Raw genomic sequence first — 20,268 nt, forward strand, 5'->3', positions numbered from 1 at the left:
ATAAAATGTTCTAAAAATATTCATCGCTAGCTTCCAAGCAAAGTCAGCTGAATGGGAAGATCCAAAAATGAGACAGGGAATGTTACCTTTTTAAAGCTCACGGGGAGCTGCCGATGGTGCACCGGGTGTGGGGGCGGCTGCTGCCGAGTTCGACTCTCCACCAGCGCAACTGGGCGTCTGGCCCAAGGCTTCTCAAAGTGCCACCCAAGGGCCCCTGTGTGTCCCTAAGATGGCAACAGCTTAAATACAGAAGCAGATATGAATCTCCATCTGTCTTCTATCAGGTGTCCTCCCTAAACCTGTCTTAGGAAATAAGATGTTTCCTCCCCATTCAAGTGCTGTGTTAATATGTCATGGGGCTATTCTTCTTTTCCTATCATTAAATATTTTTAAATTTCCAAAACGGTAAATATCAATAGCTATAACCTACACAAACCAAAGCTCTTCCGGGCCCTGGTAACAAACTCTCGAGGACTACTAATGGAGACCATATATGGAGAAGAGAAATCTCAATGCTGGAGCTAGAAGCCCCAGATTCAAGTCTCCGACAAGCCGAGGGAGCCTGATAAAGTGCGTTCATCCCTGGCTTCACTTCTTCACCTGTGAAATGGTGACAATTAAATTCCCTACCCCAGAGGTTCCCCTGAGGGATAAATGAGGATAGAGTTTGGGCTGTACTCAGCGCCTAGAAAGCACTATATAAATGTTAGCTCTTGTTCCTGTTACTACTATCATTTGGTTAAAGCATTGAACATAAAATGATATTCGAAGAATATGGATTTTAAGAAATAACTAAATTCACATGACTGGGGTCGCCTGTACAAGTTTACGTTTCAGGCTCTAAAACAAAACTGGCACGATTCTCCCAGCCTCCCCAGAACCCTCCTTCTGCTCCACAGAATTCCGTCATTAAGGTGTCGCCACCATTTGGGAGCCCCTCAAGTACCGCAGAGGGTTTGGGGACAGTCACAGAAATATTTGGAATTAAAATCATCACCCAGACCAAGTAAATCTGGTCATTATTTTCCCGCTCTGGTGAACCAGAGACCGAGAGTGCCCTGAACCAACTCACTAAACAAACAGCGATCATAAAAACTGGGCTGGGTCCAAGGTGGTAAACAAGTCACACTGCACCAGTGTCTAAGCATTTCACCGCCCCGCCGCCAGTCTGCGGCGGCAAAGTCATAAAGCCAATGATCCTGAGCTTATGCTTTTTTCTTTGTAAGATGTTTGTCTCTCAGCAGATCTACCCAGTCTCCTCCTCAGAACCTTCCATGGCTCACTCTTACCCGTGGATAGTGGACACATCTCAGCCCGCATTCAAGGCACCCACTGTGTGGCGCTCGCTAAATGCCAGTTTCCTGCCCACAAAACCCCCTGTCTACCTTTCATCCTAGTCACACCCAGCTCGTCACTTTTCCCTCAAAAACCCCTTTGCGTCCCTGCCAGTATTGATCCAACTGCCTCTGAAGAGTTAAAGAAACATTAACAGATGTGACTTCTGTCCACTCCAAGAAAGGGGTTCAGTAGACAGTATCGGAAATCAAGAAAGTCAGGTCCAAGGAGGTTATATAACTTGGTCAAGGTCACACAGCTCGTAAATGATGACACCGATATTCAAACACAGGTCTGAGTGACTTCCAGTAACTGTAGTATTCTAGAAAAAGCAACGCTCCTTCCAGTAACTGGCCCGTCTGGAAAAGTTCGGCATGTACGCGCTGGTGTGAGAACACAGGCCCTGCAGACGGACAGGGAGGGCGATTTCCCTCTCCTCTGCCTTTACTGGGCTGGCAGACTAGACAATGACCGTGAAAACGACCCGGCGCGTACACTGAAGAGTCAGTTTGCCTGAACCAGAACTAAACACCTGCCCCCTCACAACTACAAACCACAAGAAGAGGCCTATCTATTTGATACGCAAGCAAGCAGGAGAATGGACGGGAAGGCGGGGTGGCCCTCTGGGATTGCTGTTCTTCGCAGAACCCGGCCTAGAGCAGGCTGCGTTTCAGAAGCCGATCAGCTCTGTAACCACTGGGACATCTGGGCTGATCTCCCTGTGCCCCTTGGAGCAGGAAGTGGCCGCGGTGGCGTGAAGCCACACGTCTGCAGTGAAAGGGGCAGAGAGAGGAGGGAGACGCGCAGGTCTTGTAACTGATCGGGGCATAATTAATAGCTCCTCCGAGTCAGTCCTAAAAGCTTTTTAAGCACCTTAGACATTACATTTGCTATAATTTTCTCAAATAGTTCCTTTATGTACATTGTATTAATGAGAAAAGCTAAGAAGAATTAGATTCCTTTTGTAGGGTTTTTTTAGTTAGAGCTCTAAATTACATTTCATAATAAATACCTATGTCTATTTATAGATTGTAGATGTCGTTGATAACGATATAGGCAATAATTATTCCCAGCAGACTAAAATAATCAGCATAAAAAGTTGCTTAATCGTTGAAATAAAAAGTATAAAAGTAAGCAGCTACCTAAATTTGTGGTTCAGTTTCTCATGGAATGTTTATTTTCTACTTTACAAAAAGGATGGAACGCAGTAGGCAACATTAAAAAAAAAAAAAGAATCATAGTTATGCCATGCAATCTTCTTTCAGTCCTGAGCTGTGCCAGGATAAACAAACACTTCGATGAATTCTCATAATTCGAACCATCCTGAGCAGCTCACATATTGTACTATTTTATCTCCATTCCCCTCTAGGACTTCCTGGAAACCACTGCCACCGCACCGACGCTCTGCGGGACAACAATGCCTGCTCCAGCCTGGACAGCCTGGCCAGCCTTGGCTTAGGCCACCTGCGTGTCCGCCCTCCAGAGCAGCCAGAGCAACCTGTACACACAGAAATCAGACCACACCGCTCCCCCGCGCACCAGGCACCGGGCTCACGGCGGGCAGCACTCAGAGCGCAGGGCTAGGTGGACCGGGTAGGTCGCCGCCTGCAAGGCCCACCACTCCCGCCTCACCCCGCCTTCTCCCCAGGCTTCACCTTCCCTCTGCCTGGATCTCTGCTTGACTCAAGCGTCCTCCTGTCCACGTCTCTGTTCGTGTCACATCCTCAGAGCCACTCGCCCCGACAACCCCGGTCCCAGCAGCCCCCACCATCCTGCCCCACACCACGCTTTATTCTCTTGAAAGCACATACTAACATTTCATCGCACGGCTGCCATCTACCTTTCTTAGCAGACTGCGCCCTGTGCCGGACGGGATATGGTCATCTGGTTTGCCACTGTGTCCCTGGGGCCCAGGAGTCACTGGTACGGAAGGGACACCCACAACGTGTTGAATGAATGAGTTCCATCCAGCTCACCGCGGTTTTTCCGTCCCCTGAACGCACAGAAACCTGGCAGGGTTCACTGTAACCCCAGGTTGCACCGCGTTGTTGGCTAGGTGCTGCGTAGAGAGAGTTTTAGCGAACTGTTATCTGCCTACCATGCACCCTGGGAGCCATAGGGCCTAGCTTGTTTTAACAACATAAAGGAGCTTAAAACCTGCAAATTCGGCTCTATTTTCAATCTTTTGCTGTCTGTTAGAAAGGGACGAAAGTCCTTGTACCATCACAACATATTAGGTATTATTTCGACATAAACATCGTCTTAAATAATATCATAAAACTGAAAACGACCAAAGAGAAAAGAGGCAAGACAATCTATCAAGAACTTTTATCTTCCTTTGACAAATTTAAACATTTCTTTTAAACAATAGTTTCCACTCACTTGGTTCCAAGTGGTCTTGTACTGACTCTTTGTTACCTGAGTAGACTACAGAATTTAAAAAAAAAATTCAATATTGATTTTCAAAACCTTGTTTACATTATCATTAAGTCACTGCCCCCATAAGCAAATAACAAAGTCGAATGAAACATTCTGTAATAGAACAAGAAGTTATGGCTTCACCTATCATAAGAGAATTCCAAAGTATCTACATTTATTCCTTGAATCATTTACACCAGAGAGCCGGGGTAAGCAAGGTGTTAGGCGCTGTGATTTGCACACTGTAGGCCCTATTCAAAATGTTCACATCGCCGTAATTTAAGAACTATGCTGAATGGCCGCATTGTAACAAGTATTTGGCTAGGCTAGCAACCTAGCCAATTAAGTCTTTTTAATAAAAAGTGCAAAATTTTAACACAAAGGCAACCCTGCCTGACAATTATAAAAAAAGTAAAATGCTCCAGGAAATTTGTTTTCATGGGGAAAAGTCTTTCAAAAAATATGTTGCAACATATCATCACCTTCAAGTTACATAATATCTGCCATGGACCCGGTAGTGGATCCCACTGTACAAGTTTTTCCAGTGTCAAGAAACACTCTTTAACCATAGTTATTATTCCACGGCCATGCCACTTCTTTTTACTATTGAATGGTATTAGTTCCTTAAAAGTCTTTTAATTTATATTTAAAAGTCCATGATTGCAACAAGGATTAATCTCCCTTTCTACGCTTGTACAAACACTGTACCTTGTGGACAACTCACATAGACCCCAAATATTATTACAACCCCCCCCAAAACACCAGACTTCCTGGTCTGAGGACCAATGCAACCCCCGTCGCTTGCCTGTGTTGGCGATCTGATGTTCTGCAGCAGAAGACACCTGTTGAATGTTGGTTCCGTGAGTATCACAGGACCACTGGGATTGCTAAGAGACGAGGCAAGCGCTCCTGCGACCGCTGTCCCTAAAATACCTGGTTCTGCGGAAAACCTGGGCAGACACAGGCTTATGGGGCCCACGGACAGGCTTGTTCTTTGGCAGCAGGTTAAACATTTCTTTTACTAAAAGCATATTTTAGGAAATAAGCACCAAGTGGTAGCAAAGACTGTCAGGTTTGAAGTATTCCCCAAAATAAATACATTAAAATTTGTACTATGTCTAACATACACAGCCCCGAAGTAAATAATTGTGGAGCCCCCCCAGCGGCCTCCGTCCAAACTCTAATGTACACAACACACTACCGCAGCCACTTTGCTGTGACGTATTTTGTTAGAATTTGCTCCGGTTACTTCAGCAGCTGCAATCTAGATGATAAGACAAGGGGTTACCGGGAGTCATAAAATAAACCCCAAAGTATTAAATGTTTATATGAGGTTACCAACAAATTATTTATAGTTCTCACAGCCAAAATGCTACATTAGTCATTGTCAAGTAAATTTCAGGGCTGAAGGATTTTGAATAGGAAAAAACATCTACACAAACACACAACAAACGTATCATATCTTCCTGTCACTCTTCTTTCTGCAGACTTGGAGAAGGACAATGTTTCCAGTTGAGTTAGCTCCTGTCCTAGCAGGTTTTACAAGGTTGAGAGCCATGCAGCTGCAGCAGGCCGATGCCAGTTCTGACTGCATCCTTTAAGCTGTCATAAGATTTCATCTCATTCTAAGAATGCTGAGTGATTTCCCATATCGAAGAACCAGCTTTAAAGAGCAATTCTACCGGCTCTTTCATGGCGAAATACAATCGAATGGGTGTTCAGTTCAGCTGTCAGTCCTTTACCGATCTCTGGAAAACCCACCCAGATTTATAAAGAAAGTAAATGATACAGGTCAAGTCTTGAGGATTTCAAGTAGCTGTGCACGGACAATGAACTTGCCCTTAATCAACCCAAATGTGCTTGATGTCGCAAACTGGAGCTTCTTATCTGGAGGCTATTCACCAACACTCACACTACCCAACCAATAATAAAATTACACTTCGTGAACAGAGAGACCTGTGAATGGAAAGGCTTTGGAAACGTGAAAGGGCAGGAAGCCATATTTAAAGTGGGAAAGGAGCGACCTCAATAAGCACTTGGAAAGCTGAAGGAAAGGGGTGTCTGATGAAAATCACTAGACTAGCAGGAGGGCCAGGGGTTCCGCATAATCCGAGGAAGGCCTCGGTTGGCAAAGTTCTACCCAAATAAACGAACCACACTGGCAACTAAAGACTATACAGCACCACGAAGTTTCCAAAAGATCCAGATGTTACAAGTGTTGTTGGCAATCAAGTCTGATCCGCATTTGTAAAACAGGCACCCAAAAGCAAGGTCAAGGTTAGTGTGTCACCTGTCCCAAAGCAAGTCACTGAAGAGTCTAGCTGGATCTCTAAGTACTGGAGGGCCTGCGCAGGAGGTGCTGCTGGCAACTCCGCCTCATTCTACCTGGCACTGGGCCCGGGGAGCCAGCCCAACTCTAGCACCGGGGTGGGCTGCGCGGGGCACGGCTGCGTACTGCCCCCTTACCCAGCCCCCACCCCGCCCCAGTCCCACTTACTGTTGCTGGACTTGAGGTCCCGGTGAAGGATGGGCACCACGGCCTCCTCATGCAGGTAGAGCATACCTCGCGCGATCTGCACCGCCCAGTTGACCAGCACGTGCGGGGGGATGCGGCGCGCGCGGCGCGGGCCGGGGGCGCGCGGATCCGGGGCAGCGTTGGCGGCTGCCAGCGCGCGGTTGAGCGCTCCTCCGCGGGCGAATTCGAGCACCAGGCAGAGGTGGGGCTGTCGCAGGCACACACCGCGCAGCTCGATGATGTTGGGGTGCCGCAGCATGGCGAAGAGCCGCGCCTCCCGCAGCACGCTTTCGGCCGCGGCTGCCGCGTCCTGCTCCGGGTCCCGGCGCGCCGCCTTCACCGCCACCTCCTGGCCCTGCCAGGTGGCGCGGTACACCTGCCCAAAGCCGCCGGCGCCGATGAGCTCCTTGAGCTCAAGGCGCTCGAAGTCGACGTGCACGGGCGAGCCGGGACGCGGTGGCGAGCTGGCTGGAGGCTGTACGGGAAGAGCGGTCCCGCGGCACGGCGCCACGTAGTTGGCTGGGAAGATGCCCAGGCGCCGCTGCACCTGGCCGGCCCACCAGCCTTCATCCCCGGACACGGCGGCGTCCTGGGACAGCACTTCCACCAGCTGGCCGCGCCGGAGGCTCAGCTCGTCCTCGCCGCGCGCCTCGTAGTCGTACAGAGCGGCCCACAGCCCCGCGCCTGTGGAGGCCGAGCCACTCGAGGAGGCGGAGGACGACGACGCGGAGCCGGCGGGGGCGCCTGGGGCCGGGGATACGGGCCTATCGGCCGCGCCCTCGGCGCCCGGCAAAGCCATCGGGGACGGCCGTGAGGGTGCTAGCGGAGCGCGGGGCGGCGAGCTTAGCCTCCTGTGCGGCCGTGGGCGCGCATCGTCCGGCGGTGTCGCCTCGGCGCCCCGGGAAGGCAGGGAGGAGGGATCAGGGCTTGGGTACGGCGAGGGATCGCGGGTCCACGATCCGGAGAACCTGGCCTCAGCCACCGTTCCTCTTCAACCGCTTCTGCCGCTGCAGCGGTCCCCGCGCCCGCGGGGGCTCTAGCACCATGGTGGCGCGCTGGGCCTGCGGCGGGCCTGCAGCTTGCTCAGCCCGGTGGACTACTGGGACCGCCCCTGCAGGACCCGCCCCTGCAGGACCCGCCCCCCGCTCCTCCCTGACCCGCCCTCTGCACGGAGCCGGTCACGCCCCCTCCGGGCCCGCCCACAGCCCCAGGCCCACCACGCCCCACCGAGGCTCCCGGGGATCCCCTTCCTCCCCCGCTACTGGCGATCTGGACTCCTGTGAGCCCCGCCCACTTAGCCCCGAAGGCGAAGCCAGCCAAGCTCAGCAAAATGTTTGCGGGAAAGTTTAAATTGAGCCATCGGTGAGGTTCCGGGAGTCCACTCTTCCCCAAAAAGCAGTGACGGAGCATGAAGACGATCGAGGGCTAGAGGTTGTGACAGGAAGGTGGGTTGCAGCTCCCCAGCGTCACTGCGCGTCCCAGTACTGTCCGCGACCAAATCCGAGCGCGGTTCCAGGCCAGTGTGCTCGGCCGTGTGCTTTTGAATCCACCTCTCAGCAAGAGTGGACTGGATTACAGGTCATCGCGCAGTGCGCGGCGGATCTATACAGCCCCCAAACTGTAATTCGTGTTAGGTAGCCCCCGTTTGTCTTTACTGTTTACGCAAATGGGAAAGGACTACCTGTCCTCTGTGAACCCACAGGTGAGTTTAGAAGTCACAGGCACCGGCCACGATCAGGTGCTAGAACCTACTCCCAGGAAAAGCGAATCCAACGGAGTCTGCGCACAGAAACTCCAGTGCTCGCAGGCATGCTGACTGCTCATTTGCAGGTGTTTCCCGGGCCCAGCCTCACAGGGACTTCCTCTCCTCCGCCCCATTCTCCCTCCATTCTGCCGCCTGTACAGTTTCTTCCACAATCATGAGAGGCCGCCATCAACCACAGCACGTGATTGTCCTCTTAATGTGATGGGATGTTGGAAGAAACCCCAGCAGGTGTGAATCCGTCTGATTTTTCGAGATGTATTGAGAACTAACTCTGTGTATGACACCGTGCTGTGGATCTGGGGTCACAAAGCCCTAGGTAGTTCTAGAGATAAGAGAGAATAAAGTTTTCTCTTGGAGAAAAGGCAGGACAGGAGAATAAGCCAAGTGTCCTGGACTCGAGGCGAAGGGGCAGTGTATTTTGCCTGTGGGCTCTGGGAAACGCTGTGTGTTGCTGGAGCTGAGTATGAGTGGGACTCACAGAAAACAGGGAGAAGGCCCTGGCTGGTGTGGCTCAGTGGATTGAGTGTGGGCCTGCAAACCTAAGGGTCCCTGGTTTGATTCCCAGTCAGGGCATATGCCTGGGTCGTGGGCCAGGTCCCCAGTAGGAGGTGTGCAAGAGGCAACCACACGTTGATGTTTCTCTCCCTCCTTCTCCCTCCCTTCCCCTCTCTATAAATAAATAACCTTTTTTTAAAAAATCCTGAAGTGTGGGTCCTTTACTACTAATAACATTGAATCACATGAAGAGAAATGTATTATCTCCTCAGTTCCTTTCAGTCCTTTCAATTACACCATCTACTGGCTGTGTAACCTTGACCAAGTTCCTTCAGTTCTCTATGGCTGAGTTTCCTCATCTGTAAAGTGGGAATAATCATAAACGGTATGGACCTCATAGGGCAGTTGGGAAGATTGAATGAATTAACAGACATAAAGGCTTGGGAAGGTGCTTAGCACAGAGTAAGTTCTCAATAAACACTAGGTGTTGTTAAGACCTCCTTCAATAAAGAGGCCAAGCAGGTCTCTCCGGTCAGTCTCTTTGGCAAACATAGTTTCTCACTGTTTTGTTTTTCTGATTTTACATTTATGGTTGCCTTCCATTCATGACAAGTAATATGGGTTTTCCATTTGCAGCAGTGAACATAAGATTCTTATGCAAATAAATTAAATAAAAAATGCATCAACTTAAAAGAAAACAATTGAAGTGGGACAGTCGGCAAAATCCACAAGGCTGTTCTGGAATGACTGAAGTTGGGAAACCACAGCTCAGGTGGTGGGAGCCTTGGCGTTTTAGAGCAGAGCAGTGGCGTGGCGAGACTTCAGCGCGTAAAGTGCTATTAACCAACAGGGAAACGGCCTGTTTGACAGGGCAAGGTGAGAAACAGGAAAGCCGGTGAGAGGTCTGCGAATACAGAAGGGAGGACTGAGGAGGGCGGCAACCCGTATTTTCCTGGGACCGGGAAATAGAGACAAGGGCCCAGAACCATACGCAGGGAAGAGTCAGAAGGACTTAGTCACCAGTCACAGGACCCCAGCCCCTAAGCCAAACTCAGGGGTCCAGACAAGTTCCAGAATTTAGAGTTTGGAGAATTTTAGTAATATAGTGCGTGTGTGAATATTAACACTCCCAACTGAGTATGGGGCAGCGCTCACAACCAAACATCACTATTGCTGCCCCCAAATACAAAAGTCCTCTCATCAAGCAGGATAAATAGAGACTGCAAACAGCTTCTTGTCTTTCAAGTTAAGTTTTGTTTTGTTGCCAAGTGAGTTTGATGACGCCTTAAAAAGTCGGTGATGGTTTTCACAGCTTTTTGGATTTTAGAATTGTGGGTACGGCTCCTAATTTAAGCAACTAGGTGGGTGCTGATGATGTTCAGTGACCGAGGGAACAGTTTTAGGGAGACTTTTTTTTTTTTTTGACATGTTGAATTTGGAATTTGGGCTGACTTGGAGCAACTAGTTCTACAGTTGGAATGTCAGAGGGTCAGGAGCTCGGGAAGGTGGGCAAGAACGGAAGGAACTGAGTTTTGGAAGCAATTCTCTAAGCTGATGACGCAGGCTGAAGAGGACTCTCCTGGACCATGAAGAGAGCAGGGTTGCCCAGTGTACGTCTTTGAGTTCGAAGGCCTGTGGACAGCTGGGTGACAGTCTCATTCACCCCGGCAGACTCTTCCTGCCCTGCCGGGACCCAGCCTCTCCAGCTGCAGAAGGATCGGTCTGCAGAGCCTTCCAGCTCACCTAACCTTGAACCTCGCTCCACTCCCTGAGCTGGTAGTAAGAGGAGCACCCAGTGGTGATAACTCCCTGAACCAGGATGCAGACTCATCCCGTGGAGCCTTGGGTCTCAAGCAGGGTGAGTCCCTGGGACCTGTTCCCCATCTGGGAGCTCTGAGCAGGAAACTGTCCTGGCAGGGATCCTGTCTGGGCAGGATTGTCCTAAAATTCATCATTTGTTACTCTGTGTCTTTTCTGAAGCCCCCAAGACCTCACTCTTGGGGGAGTGGAGGGGGTGTCACTCACCACTCAGAGGTGCCTCCCGGAACTGCACGCCCTGTGTAGCCCAGCGTGTTCGCACAGCACAGACTATCCAAGCGCTAAGACAGAACCTCGGCGGGAAATATATCAATAAAAATAAGGACCAGGAGAGAAAAATTAAAAAGAATCAGACACAGAAGCTAACAGGATAGTGTTAGGGAAAACAGAAAATAGCTATAGGGAATTGCTCTCCTTAAAAACAAACCGACCCACAGACAAGCAGGAGATGGGTTTGTCCATATTGGCTGTGGAAGGAGAGCCCACCCCTTAAGAACCTTCTTCTCTTTGGGAATCTTTCTCTAGTTCATTCCCACTGCCCCTACGAGCTTCTCTCAGCAGTTCTTAAAGCGCCATCTGTAGGCCCCCAGAGATCGCTGAGACTGCGTCTGAGTATTCACAAGGTCAAAACTATTTTCATGCACTCCTGTGTTCAGTGCAGCATTATCTGTGGTGACCAAGATGTGGGGACAACAAAAATGTCCTTTGATAGAGGACTGGATAAAGAAGGTGTGGTACATGTATAGCAGGGGGAACCCCCCCCCAAAAAACTCCGGAATTTATTTATAAAAAATTGTGTATATATTATTTCATGTTTAAACTTCAGTCACCTTCAGTGCTCTCCATTCAATCCAATACACCGATTGAGATGTTTTTTTCCACTACTCAAAACAGTTTTGGAACGAATTGATTTTGTTGCCTTTTAGGGCTTCTGTCGTTTTGTGCTTCCCCTCTTCCACATCGGCAAAATGTTTCCCTTTGAGGACTTTTTTCATCTGGGGGAAATAAAACAGAAGTTGCTCATGTGGATATCAGGTGAATAGGGAGGGTGGGGCATGGAGATCATGCCATTTTGGGTGAAAAATCCCCGGACACTCAGCGCAGTGTGGGCAGGTGCACTCATAAATCACCCATCGTGGAATGGGCAAACACGTTGAAAGAGTCTTCAAAAAAAAATTCACCGAAGCCAAGCACAGCCTCTCACAACAATGCCAGTAGGTACACTGATCCAGATGGGTTTCTAGAATGCTCACCTAGCAAGGGAAGCCTGTACTACAAGAGGCCCACCCTCCAGAAGATACTTCCAGTATTTTTGTGTCCCCTGAAAAAAACCCAATAGAATCCTACTCAGCCATAAGAAAAGACAAAATATTACCATTTGCGACAACGTGGGTGGAACTGGAGAATATTCTGCTAAGAGAGATAAGTCAGTCAGGAAAAGCTCAGAATCATACGACTTCACTCCTTTGCGGGATGTAAAACTGAAACTCCTGGACACAGACAGTTACCGGGGGGAAGGGGCTGGGAGGTTGGGGGGTGGAGGTGACCTAATATGAGGTGACCTAATATACGGTGACAAAAGACGGTTTGACTCTGGGTGGCAGGCACACAGTGCAATATACGGACCACAGGTCATAGAAATGTACGCTTGAAACCTATATGATCTTATTAACCGACGTCACCCCAATACATTTTTAAGAAACTATTCTTGTGATTACGCTATAACGTCATTTGTTTTTTCCACTCCGTGGACATTTGCACCGAGCGCAAAAGCAGTGCTGGGTCAGTGCAGGAAATCGAGGCAGCGGGAGGTGCCACGGTGTGCAACAGTCAGCTCTCGACGTCACGGAACGCAGCGAAAGAAAACACGCCAGGCTCACTCTGACGCGTCCTCGGCCGAGCCGCGGACATCGCTGGTTTACTGAATCCTCACTGCAGTGCAGCCTTTACATCGTATGGGACGGAGTGGGGAATACGCAGGGAACAACGGCACTGCCCTCCCGGGTGTGGTGGCCGCCCTGGGCAAAAGCACTGGACGGGACGCCAGCCTGGCCCCTGTTTTGAGGGGACACCATTGTCACATGAAAGAGTGACTGATAGACCAATTATACTTGTCCAGATTTGGATATTTGGAAGCCATTTTCTCGGAAGTGAACAAAGTGAGGCTAGTATTTCTTGGCAAAACCACAGATGATGGTTTGTTACTAGTGATAACACGTGAGCTTCTAAGCAGGACGCAGGGTTTGGGAAACTTGTAGCTGCTCTTAGGAGCTCGACCACTTCCCAAGCACTTGAAGACTTTTTCTGATTGGGCTGGTAGTGATATTAACAAATGTGATTTCTTGATATCGTGTAATGGCCAACATTTGGAAGACCTGTAAGCTCAGTTGAACCAATATTATCCAAAGAGAAATATCTTTTTATGTCACAAAATCACAATGGAAAAGACCATTCAAGGTGACTTATCCAGTTAACTGATAATGGTTTCATTGCAACTGGTCTTTAACAGGCCACCACTTGCTGCTCTGGTTGGTGTAGCTCAGTGGATTGAGCACCAGCCTGCAAACCAGAGGGGTCACAGGTTCGATTCCCAGTCAGGGCACAAGCCTGGGTTGTGGGCCCGGTCTCCAGTAGGGGGTGCATGAGAGGCAACCACACTTTGATGTTTCTGTCCCTCTTTCTCCTTCCCTTCCCCTCTCTAAAAATAAATAAATACTTTTTAAAAAAGGGAAGAAAAAGACCACCACTTGCTGAGTTTGGGAACATTATCAAAGGATACCCACTATTACCTACAAAGGCTAGTAAAAACAGTTCTGCTTTAGAAAGGACTGGTGGTGTCCAGGAGTCAGGGAGGGGGAAAGAGGGGTAGGAAGGGGGCTACAGTTACAGAAGGGCAGCACGAGGGACCTGTGTGGTGGAACTATTCTGTGCCTTGACTGGGGTGCTGGTCACACGAGTGGACACATGTGATACACACACACACACACACACACACACGAAGCCTGTAAAACACTGAAAGCTAAACAGTCCCCTGGATTCTATCAATGTTTCTTCTTGTGATATTGTATGATGGTTTTTTATAACCACGTATACACCCACCATTATCTCCAAATCAAAAGTTCAAAAATACTTTTGCCTTTTCCAGCCATCCCTCTGTAAGAGGCTGGACGTTCTCTATATTTCAACCAACACAGTCCTTTGCAACGAGCTGAGTACGAGAGCACATAAGAGAATGCATCTGTCTCCTGAACATCAGGGCAGAAAAGAGCTACGTAAACGGGAAACGTTGCCAGTGGTCCGCGTGTTCAGAATTGTTGGAGGTCAGAGGTCGGGTTAAAACGAGAAAAGTCTGCTCTGCTGAGGCTTCCACTCAATGGGGACGAGACCCTTTGCCCGACAGCCTGTTGTACGGCTGAGCAGTTCAGACGGAGCTGAGACAGTAAAGCGAGATGTTAGTAAAGGCAACTAGTCTTCAAGGGGGATTAACCCTCACGTTTAACTAGAAAATTGGGCTTTCCCCCCCAGGCTTCCCCCTAGGGCTGAGGAAGATAAACGAGACCGCCTTGCGGACTCTCTTCCACCTGCTTTTGACTTCCAGTTTCCCGTCGAAGGAACTTCATAGCCAATAGCAGAAAAGATCACCCCTTTCCTGGGTGGGCTAATCCACCCAGCGGAGTAGCCCTGATGCCAGAGAAGAAGGAGAGAAAAAGTTACTGAGGAGTTGGTGTAGAGAAGGGCTCCCATCTTCCGGAGTGCGGAGGGGGCGCAGTTCACAGTAGGAAGTGGAGATGGTGAAATTAATCTAGAGCTGCTCTCGACACCAAGGAGCTTACAGAGTCGAGACTAACAGATATGAGGAGGTGGCCGTAGGGGACAGGACGTACTTTGTGGAATGTGTGGAGCAGTTGAGAGGTCATGAGGTCAGTGATAAGGGAGATTGTACGAGCCAGGCCCAGCTGTCCCAGGTCCTGGGCACAGGCCATTCTGTGCTAAAATCCCAGGTTGGCTGGGGGCCCGCAGTAGGAGCTAGTTGGCAGATGAGAGGGAAGCTGATGTGGGCTTTCAGGGCTGGTGGGGGCGGGTAAGCAGGCAGTCAGGGCGGGGTCGTGTGAGGATGGAGAAGAGAGAACACATATGATGGCGTTCGTGGACACTGAGATTACTCAGCTACAGGAAAGGGTATTTTCCTGGGAAGAGCCGAGAAAGGAAGAGCGATTAGAGATGGGCCAGCATGTCTGGGCGTGAGAAGAGATGAGAAACCCCAGAGAGGTGGAACAGAGGGATGAGGAAAAATATTCTCTCAGGAACTGGGTGTGAATTCTTTAAAAAAGGGGGAAAAATTGGTGGATCAAAGCCGTTTGCTGGAATTTTTAGTGGTTTTTCTCAGACCTCCATACTTGTAGATGGAAAACACAGAATGCTTGGAACACCGTTAGCCGCTCATTCATGGGACTGCTCCTCTGCTCACGTCAGGTTCTGTGCCGACTTCAAGACTAAACGCGTTTTGATCGGCGTCCTGGAACTCGGGAAAGGCCCCTGTCATTGCTTACCTTGGATTGCGTGTGTGTGTGTGTGTGTGTGTGTGTGATGTTTTGTGATGTGATATGATTTGGTACAACCCTTCATCAACTGAAAGGGACCGTGGCGTGACGACGCTCATTAGCAGCAAGTCTGCAGACAGACTGGGTCCCCTCTGGCTTTGCCATGCTTGTACGAGATTCTGAGTCTTGCTCTTCCGTCGCCTGTTGTGCGGAATGGTAGAAGGGTAGCACGTGCCCCACGGCGTTGTTTTAAGGATGTATTGAGCGAGTATTGCAAGCATAGTACTTCGTGAGTGCTAATAAAGACTAGCTCTTATTATTTTAGTAGTAGTTGCTGTTCATAGAGGACCCATCAGGAAGGAAATTTCAACAGAAAGCATATTTATTCTTTTTGGGGGTGCTTCCATTTGGTATATTTTTCTTCGCCAAATCTCATTTCGTCTGTCAACCCAAATGAAACATTTTTCAGAGTGGTCAGAACTAAAGATTGGCATGGTAACTTCTAAGGCTTTGGGGCATATCCTATCTCAAAAAATAATGCTTTTTGAGTGAACCAAATTACACATGTGTGTGATGAATTGTAACTTTTATTCTGTATCATTGTTTATGCATTGTAAACAATGCTATAATAAAACCAAGTAATAAAAGCAACAGACACTTTGTCATAGAGAGAGGACGGAGAACACAGAGAGAAGTGGTTCATTGCTTGGTGCCAGTATGGGGGAGTGTCGGGCAGCACCTAGTACTTGAGATGTCAAGGTGAGCAGAACAAAGTTCTCTATCATCGTGCCACTTACATTTTAGCAGCAGTAGGTGGTAAGTACCATAAATGACACAGTATGTTAGAGTTTGGTAACTGCCGTAGAAAAACAACAACGAGAGCAAGACACGATGGATCAGGCACGTGGGTGACGGTGGACTGTCGCCTGGGTGGACAGGGCGGCCTTACCGAGAAGGTGAGATCAGAACAAAACTTTGGAGGAGATAACGAATTGGACAAGCGATCATTTGAAGAAAGATTAAGTGAATAAACACAAAGGAATCACAATCTAGGTTGACTTTCACCTTCTCAGAAAAGCCCAGTTTATTCCTTTCATGAAGGTGGTGTGGGTGAGAGTAGAAGCACTTTGTGAATGTGCTGAGATTCTAACTTAGCTTTTTCCTCTAAATCTGGTTCTCCAGGTTCCTGTTCCTGAGTTTCAAGATGTGGGTTAAATGAAGAATAATAACGATAATGATACAGCAACAACAAGTTAACACTTACTGGCCTGTATTGTACGTGTGGAAGCTTTGAATTCAGACCAAGTGTCAGGTTACTGCTTATTCGCCACGTTTCAGCTGGCTTTCAGCGGTAGACAGAACAATCGTGATTTTTAGGATTTCTGTAACTTTAATCAGTGGACGAGACTGCAGTCTTGCCCGCCCATGCTTAAAGTTGCAGATAACGGTCAGGGCTGCTCACATTCGGGGACAATGAGCTACTTCACTGAAGAGTACAGCAGTGTAAAAATCTGAGTGCTTTCAGAAAGCCAAGGTCTCATTGGAACCCTTAAAGACACACCTCCTGAAGTAGACCTACAAGGCTTATGACCTTGGACCTGAGATGGGAAGGTTGCTCTTCCCCTTTGAGTTGCCATGTCAAAATTAGTTTTATTTTATTTATAACTTATTGGACTCTCTTCAAATATAATGACTCATTCTTCGTAACTTGCTAGAAATAGTAAGCAGAGGACACAGGACAAAGACCATTGAAAAAATAGTACAAGTCATCCCCCTGAGGTTACAGTGAATAAACTAGCGATGTTTACTTTTTGTTACGTTCCAGCAGCTTGCTAGTTACATTAGAAAACATACAGTACATTCACGTTCTTGGCCAGAACGTCCAGTTCTTGGTCACATTTGATTTCGTTTACTCTAGACTGCTGCCTTACCTTCACTCCATGAAACGGACGGTTTCCTGCGTATCAGCTCTAGCTGGTGGTGTAACCTCACTAAACTAGACTGACCCCCAACAAAGGTCTAACTTACCCACGGACCTTTTCTGTAACCTTGCGCTCTTGTTTCAACTCTCTGATTGTGTAATCTACATATAACACTAGGAGAATGCTAACGTACCCCGAGGAGATACTAAGGGTAAGCAGCTCTTTTGAAATTCTTAGAAGAAAAACACTAAATAATTACAAGCATTTTTTTTCCTAATTGCTGCTTCAAATGTAGGCTGGTTCAGCACCAATCTCTGCCGCTCAGGTTTCTGTCGTGACATGATCTCTTTTTCTCAGTCTCTTAAAATCTCTGCTGAAATCCTGCGGAACTGTTCAATGAAGCCAGCTGACCTTTCCTTCTTTGGTACCGAGACGTGGAACACACTGAGTTCAGCTACTCCGCTACCCTGTTGCCTCCGGTCCTGTCGCCTCAACGTTAGTTTAATCTCGGTAGGAGGTTCCAGGGCCCAAAGCCAGTGTTTGCATCGCGATGTGGCTCTCCGAGTTCTGGGGTGACACTGTCACCTTCTGGGGATGTCTTGTTGTCCCCAGGAGCCGGAGGAGTGCGAAGCACTTTGAGAGCTGACATGTGCCCGTAAATGTAAAGTCCCCTTTCCGCGGTGCCTGCTGTGTCACTGTCACAGGATTACTCCACCGTCTTCCTCATCTTCCCTCAAGTCATGTGATCAAGTCGAAGGTTCAGTGAGCGGAAACTTCCAGTAAGGATCTCTTTCAGGGGTGTTTTCTTATCTGATAATGATCCTGGTGAACTGGTTTTCTATATTAACAGTAAGGATGCCCTTCCAAAAAAACACAGCCAGACTCTCATATTTAAAACGAAACAGTTTGAAAAAGGTTGCTGAATTACGGTATTATTCAACTGGCAGAATCTGAGTCCCAGCTGACACTTATACTGGATATTAACTGTTCTTAATATTAACTTCAGCCCCGGAAATCGTACTTTCCCTACTTAGATGGCTTCTAAATCTACTTTGTAAGTGAAATTAATATTCTCTCAGCAACGTTTTTATTCTCTCAGTTCCCACCATCTTTTAATGTTTTCTGGGTTTAGAATCCACCCAGAAGGAACCTAGAAAATCCTCTGCGTGTGAGTTCTAATTATCTTCTGCATACGTATTTTTAAAATAAAATCAACCTTGTATATTTTTAACTTATGCATACAAAGGGTAGTTGGAAAAGTTAAATGTCTTCCTCAGACTGCCTCCACCCCCCGCCATCCATTTCCTGGCCTGAGCGTGTAATTTGTATCTCTCCAGAGATCGATTCACACGGATACATGCTTATTTATACCGTAGTGTATCCGGGGGGTGATTTCACAGCTGAACACCGGAAGCTGCCTCACTCTCTTTAACTGCAATGTTGTATCCACAGCATGTTCTGCCGGAGTTAGGATTTGCAGCTCAATCCTTGGCTTCGGTTCATTTCCAGGATTCTGAAGTGATTGGTTGTACCTGCTTTGCCTGTATTTTCATTGTTTTTGTGGGACAGTGAGTTGACCAAGGTCCCTGCTCTGTGATTGCCAGGGTTGATTGCCCTAGGATCTATCTTGGGGTAAATTTTTGTTTCCTATTTTGGGGGTGGGGGCATGATGTACTCTTTTAATGTTGAGGGGTAGTCCTCTTTTATTTCTGGACATTTCTTTAATTTTAACTTAGACTATAGCTTGGGTTTCATTATTTCTAATCTGTTCTCCAGGAACACTACTTTATATAGAAGGTTTAGAAAAAAAAATTTTTTTTTAAATAACTAACAACAGTTACTTGTGTCCTTAAAACACACACGCAGTACACACCGACCTGTGTAAGACGGGAACAGTGTAATCACAGAACAGCGGAACCGTGGTTGAGGGTGGCGCGTTCTGGAGGATTGAGTTCAGCTGTTCTTCAGAGTCAGTTCCTGCTTCAGAACGCTGGTGAGGCCGGCCTTTACAGTGTTTGGAGCGGGGTTCTGGGGCCACCTAGTGTTCCAACTGAGGAAGGAGCATTCTGCCGTTTCTTTTCCTCCTCCTCCTTCTAATAATAATTAATAATAAACAGTGTTTTCTCCTTCGATTTGGCTGTTTGAATTATAACATGAGGTTAAAGGCATGCAAACATGTGATTTACGTTACATGCACAGATAAGTGTATTTGGACGATCTCGGGTTACCTTGGAGTAAAGGGGTAGTGACACGTTTAGGAGCTTCTCCATTCTTCTTTGTGCCTACTGGCTGAAGAAGGTCCCACCTCTGTGCTGAACTGTGAGATTCCTGCATCATTATAAAGAAATTTTGCTCCACCCCCACCTCCTGCAGGATAGAATAGCACCTACCCGGTGCCTGCACTCCTCTCTGCTACTTCCCTGCAGCGTTCTCCACGGCCTGACATCGTCCTGTCTACCGTATCCTTCCGCCTCCAGTAGAATACGTTGATTTATATTTCTGACCCTCTAAAAGAAAGATTTAAGCGTTTGTGACTTTCAAGCTAACATAGAGAACATCCAAATGATAAAACATAATCCATCCCAAATATCTAAGAAAGAGAATAGAAGAAGTAGGACTAATTGCAAATTATGTGTAAGGTAATATGATTAAATCCAAATATAATTACACTAACTGTAAGCAGACTCAGTACCTCAAATAAACAGCAAGGATTATCAGACTAAGGAAATATTAAAATCTAACTATATGCTGCCCATAGGGGATAAACCTAGAACTTAAGGGAACAGAAGTGTTGAAAATAAAATGACGCAAACATGCATACCGTACAAACACTAACCAAAAGAAAGCTGGTGTGGTGAAATTATCAGACAATACTGAATTTAAGGTAAAAATTATTGGAGGGACTTTGCATGATCGTGAAAGATTAATTTCTTTAGCAAGACACAACCAGCTTTAATTGGATATACCTAACGTGTATATATAATGTGTAATATAACGTGTATGTTTCTATAGGCATACATTATACACATTTTTCATGTTTGATAATTTTCTAACACTCTTTGATTTCTCATTTAATTCCAGAGAACACACCCTGAATGATTTCAGTTATTTGAAATTTGCTGAGGTTTGATTTATGGTAAAGAACATGATGTGTCTCTAAATACCTTGTAAACAGGTGTGTTTGCATTGGACAGAAGCTAATGAGAAAACGACGTATCTCTCTCAGTAACTGATAGAAAATCAGGCAAAAAAAATCAGTAAGGATATAAATCATTTGAGCAAATGACGATCAGATTTAACCAAAGGGTGTTTTTAGAACACCACCTTGTAAAGGTGCAGATAAAAATTCTTTTTAAACACATACCAACATTTACAAAACTGACATAAGTTTCTCTGTCATAAGTCAAACCTCAAGAAACGATTTGAGATCATTCAGAGTATGTTCTCTGGAACTCAGTG

The 20,268-nt window shown here is 47.4% G+C and overlaps 1 protein-coding gene across 2 annotated transcripts in view; it reads right to left on the reverse strand.

Annotated features, from left to right (window-relative positions):
* Positions 1-7,389, reverse strand: part of MAP3K21 (mitogen-activated protein kinase kinase kinase 21) — a 48,015-nt gene extending 40,626 nt beyond the window's left edge. For both annotated transcript variants that reach the window (XM_053912725.2, XM_024561947.4), the window contains exon 1: positions 6,251-7,389. In XM_053912725.2, coding sequence (XP_053768700.1) covers positions 6,251-7,067 — 817 coding nt within the window. In that variant the 5' untranslated portion in view covers positions 7,068-7,389. The remainder of the gene's footprint in view (positions 1-6,250) is intronic.
* Between the last annotated feature and the right edge of the window lie 12,879 nt (positions 7,390-20,268).

This window comes from Desmodus rotundus, chromosome 10 (genome assembly GCF_022682495.2).
Source record: "Desmodus rotundus isolate HL8 chromosome 10, HLdesRot8A.1, whole genome shotgun sequence".
Taxonomy (NCBI): Eukaryota; Metazoa; Chordata; class Mammalia; order Chiroptera; family Phyllostomidae; genus Desmodus; species Desmodus rotundus.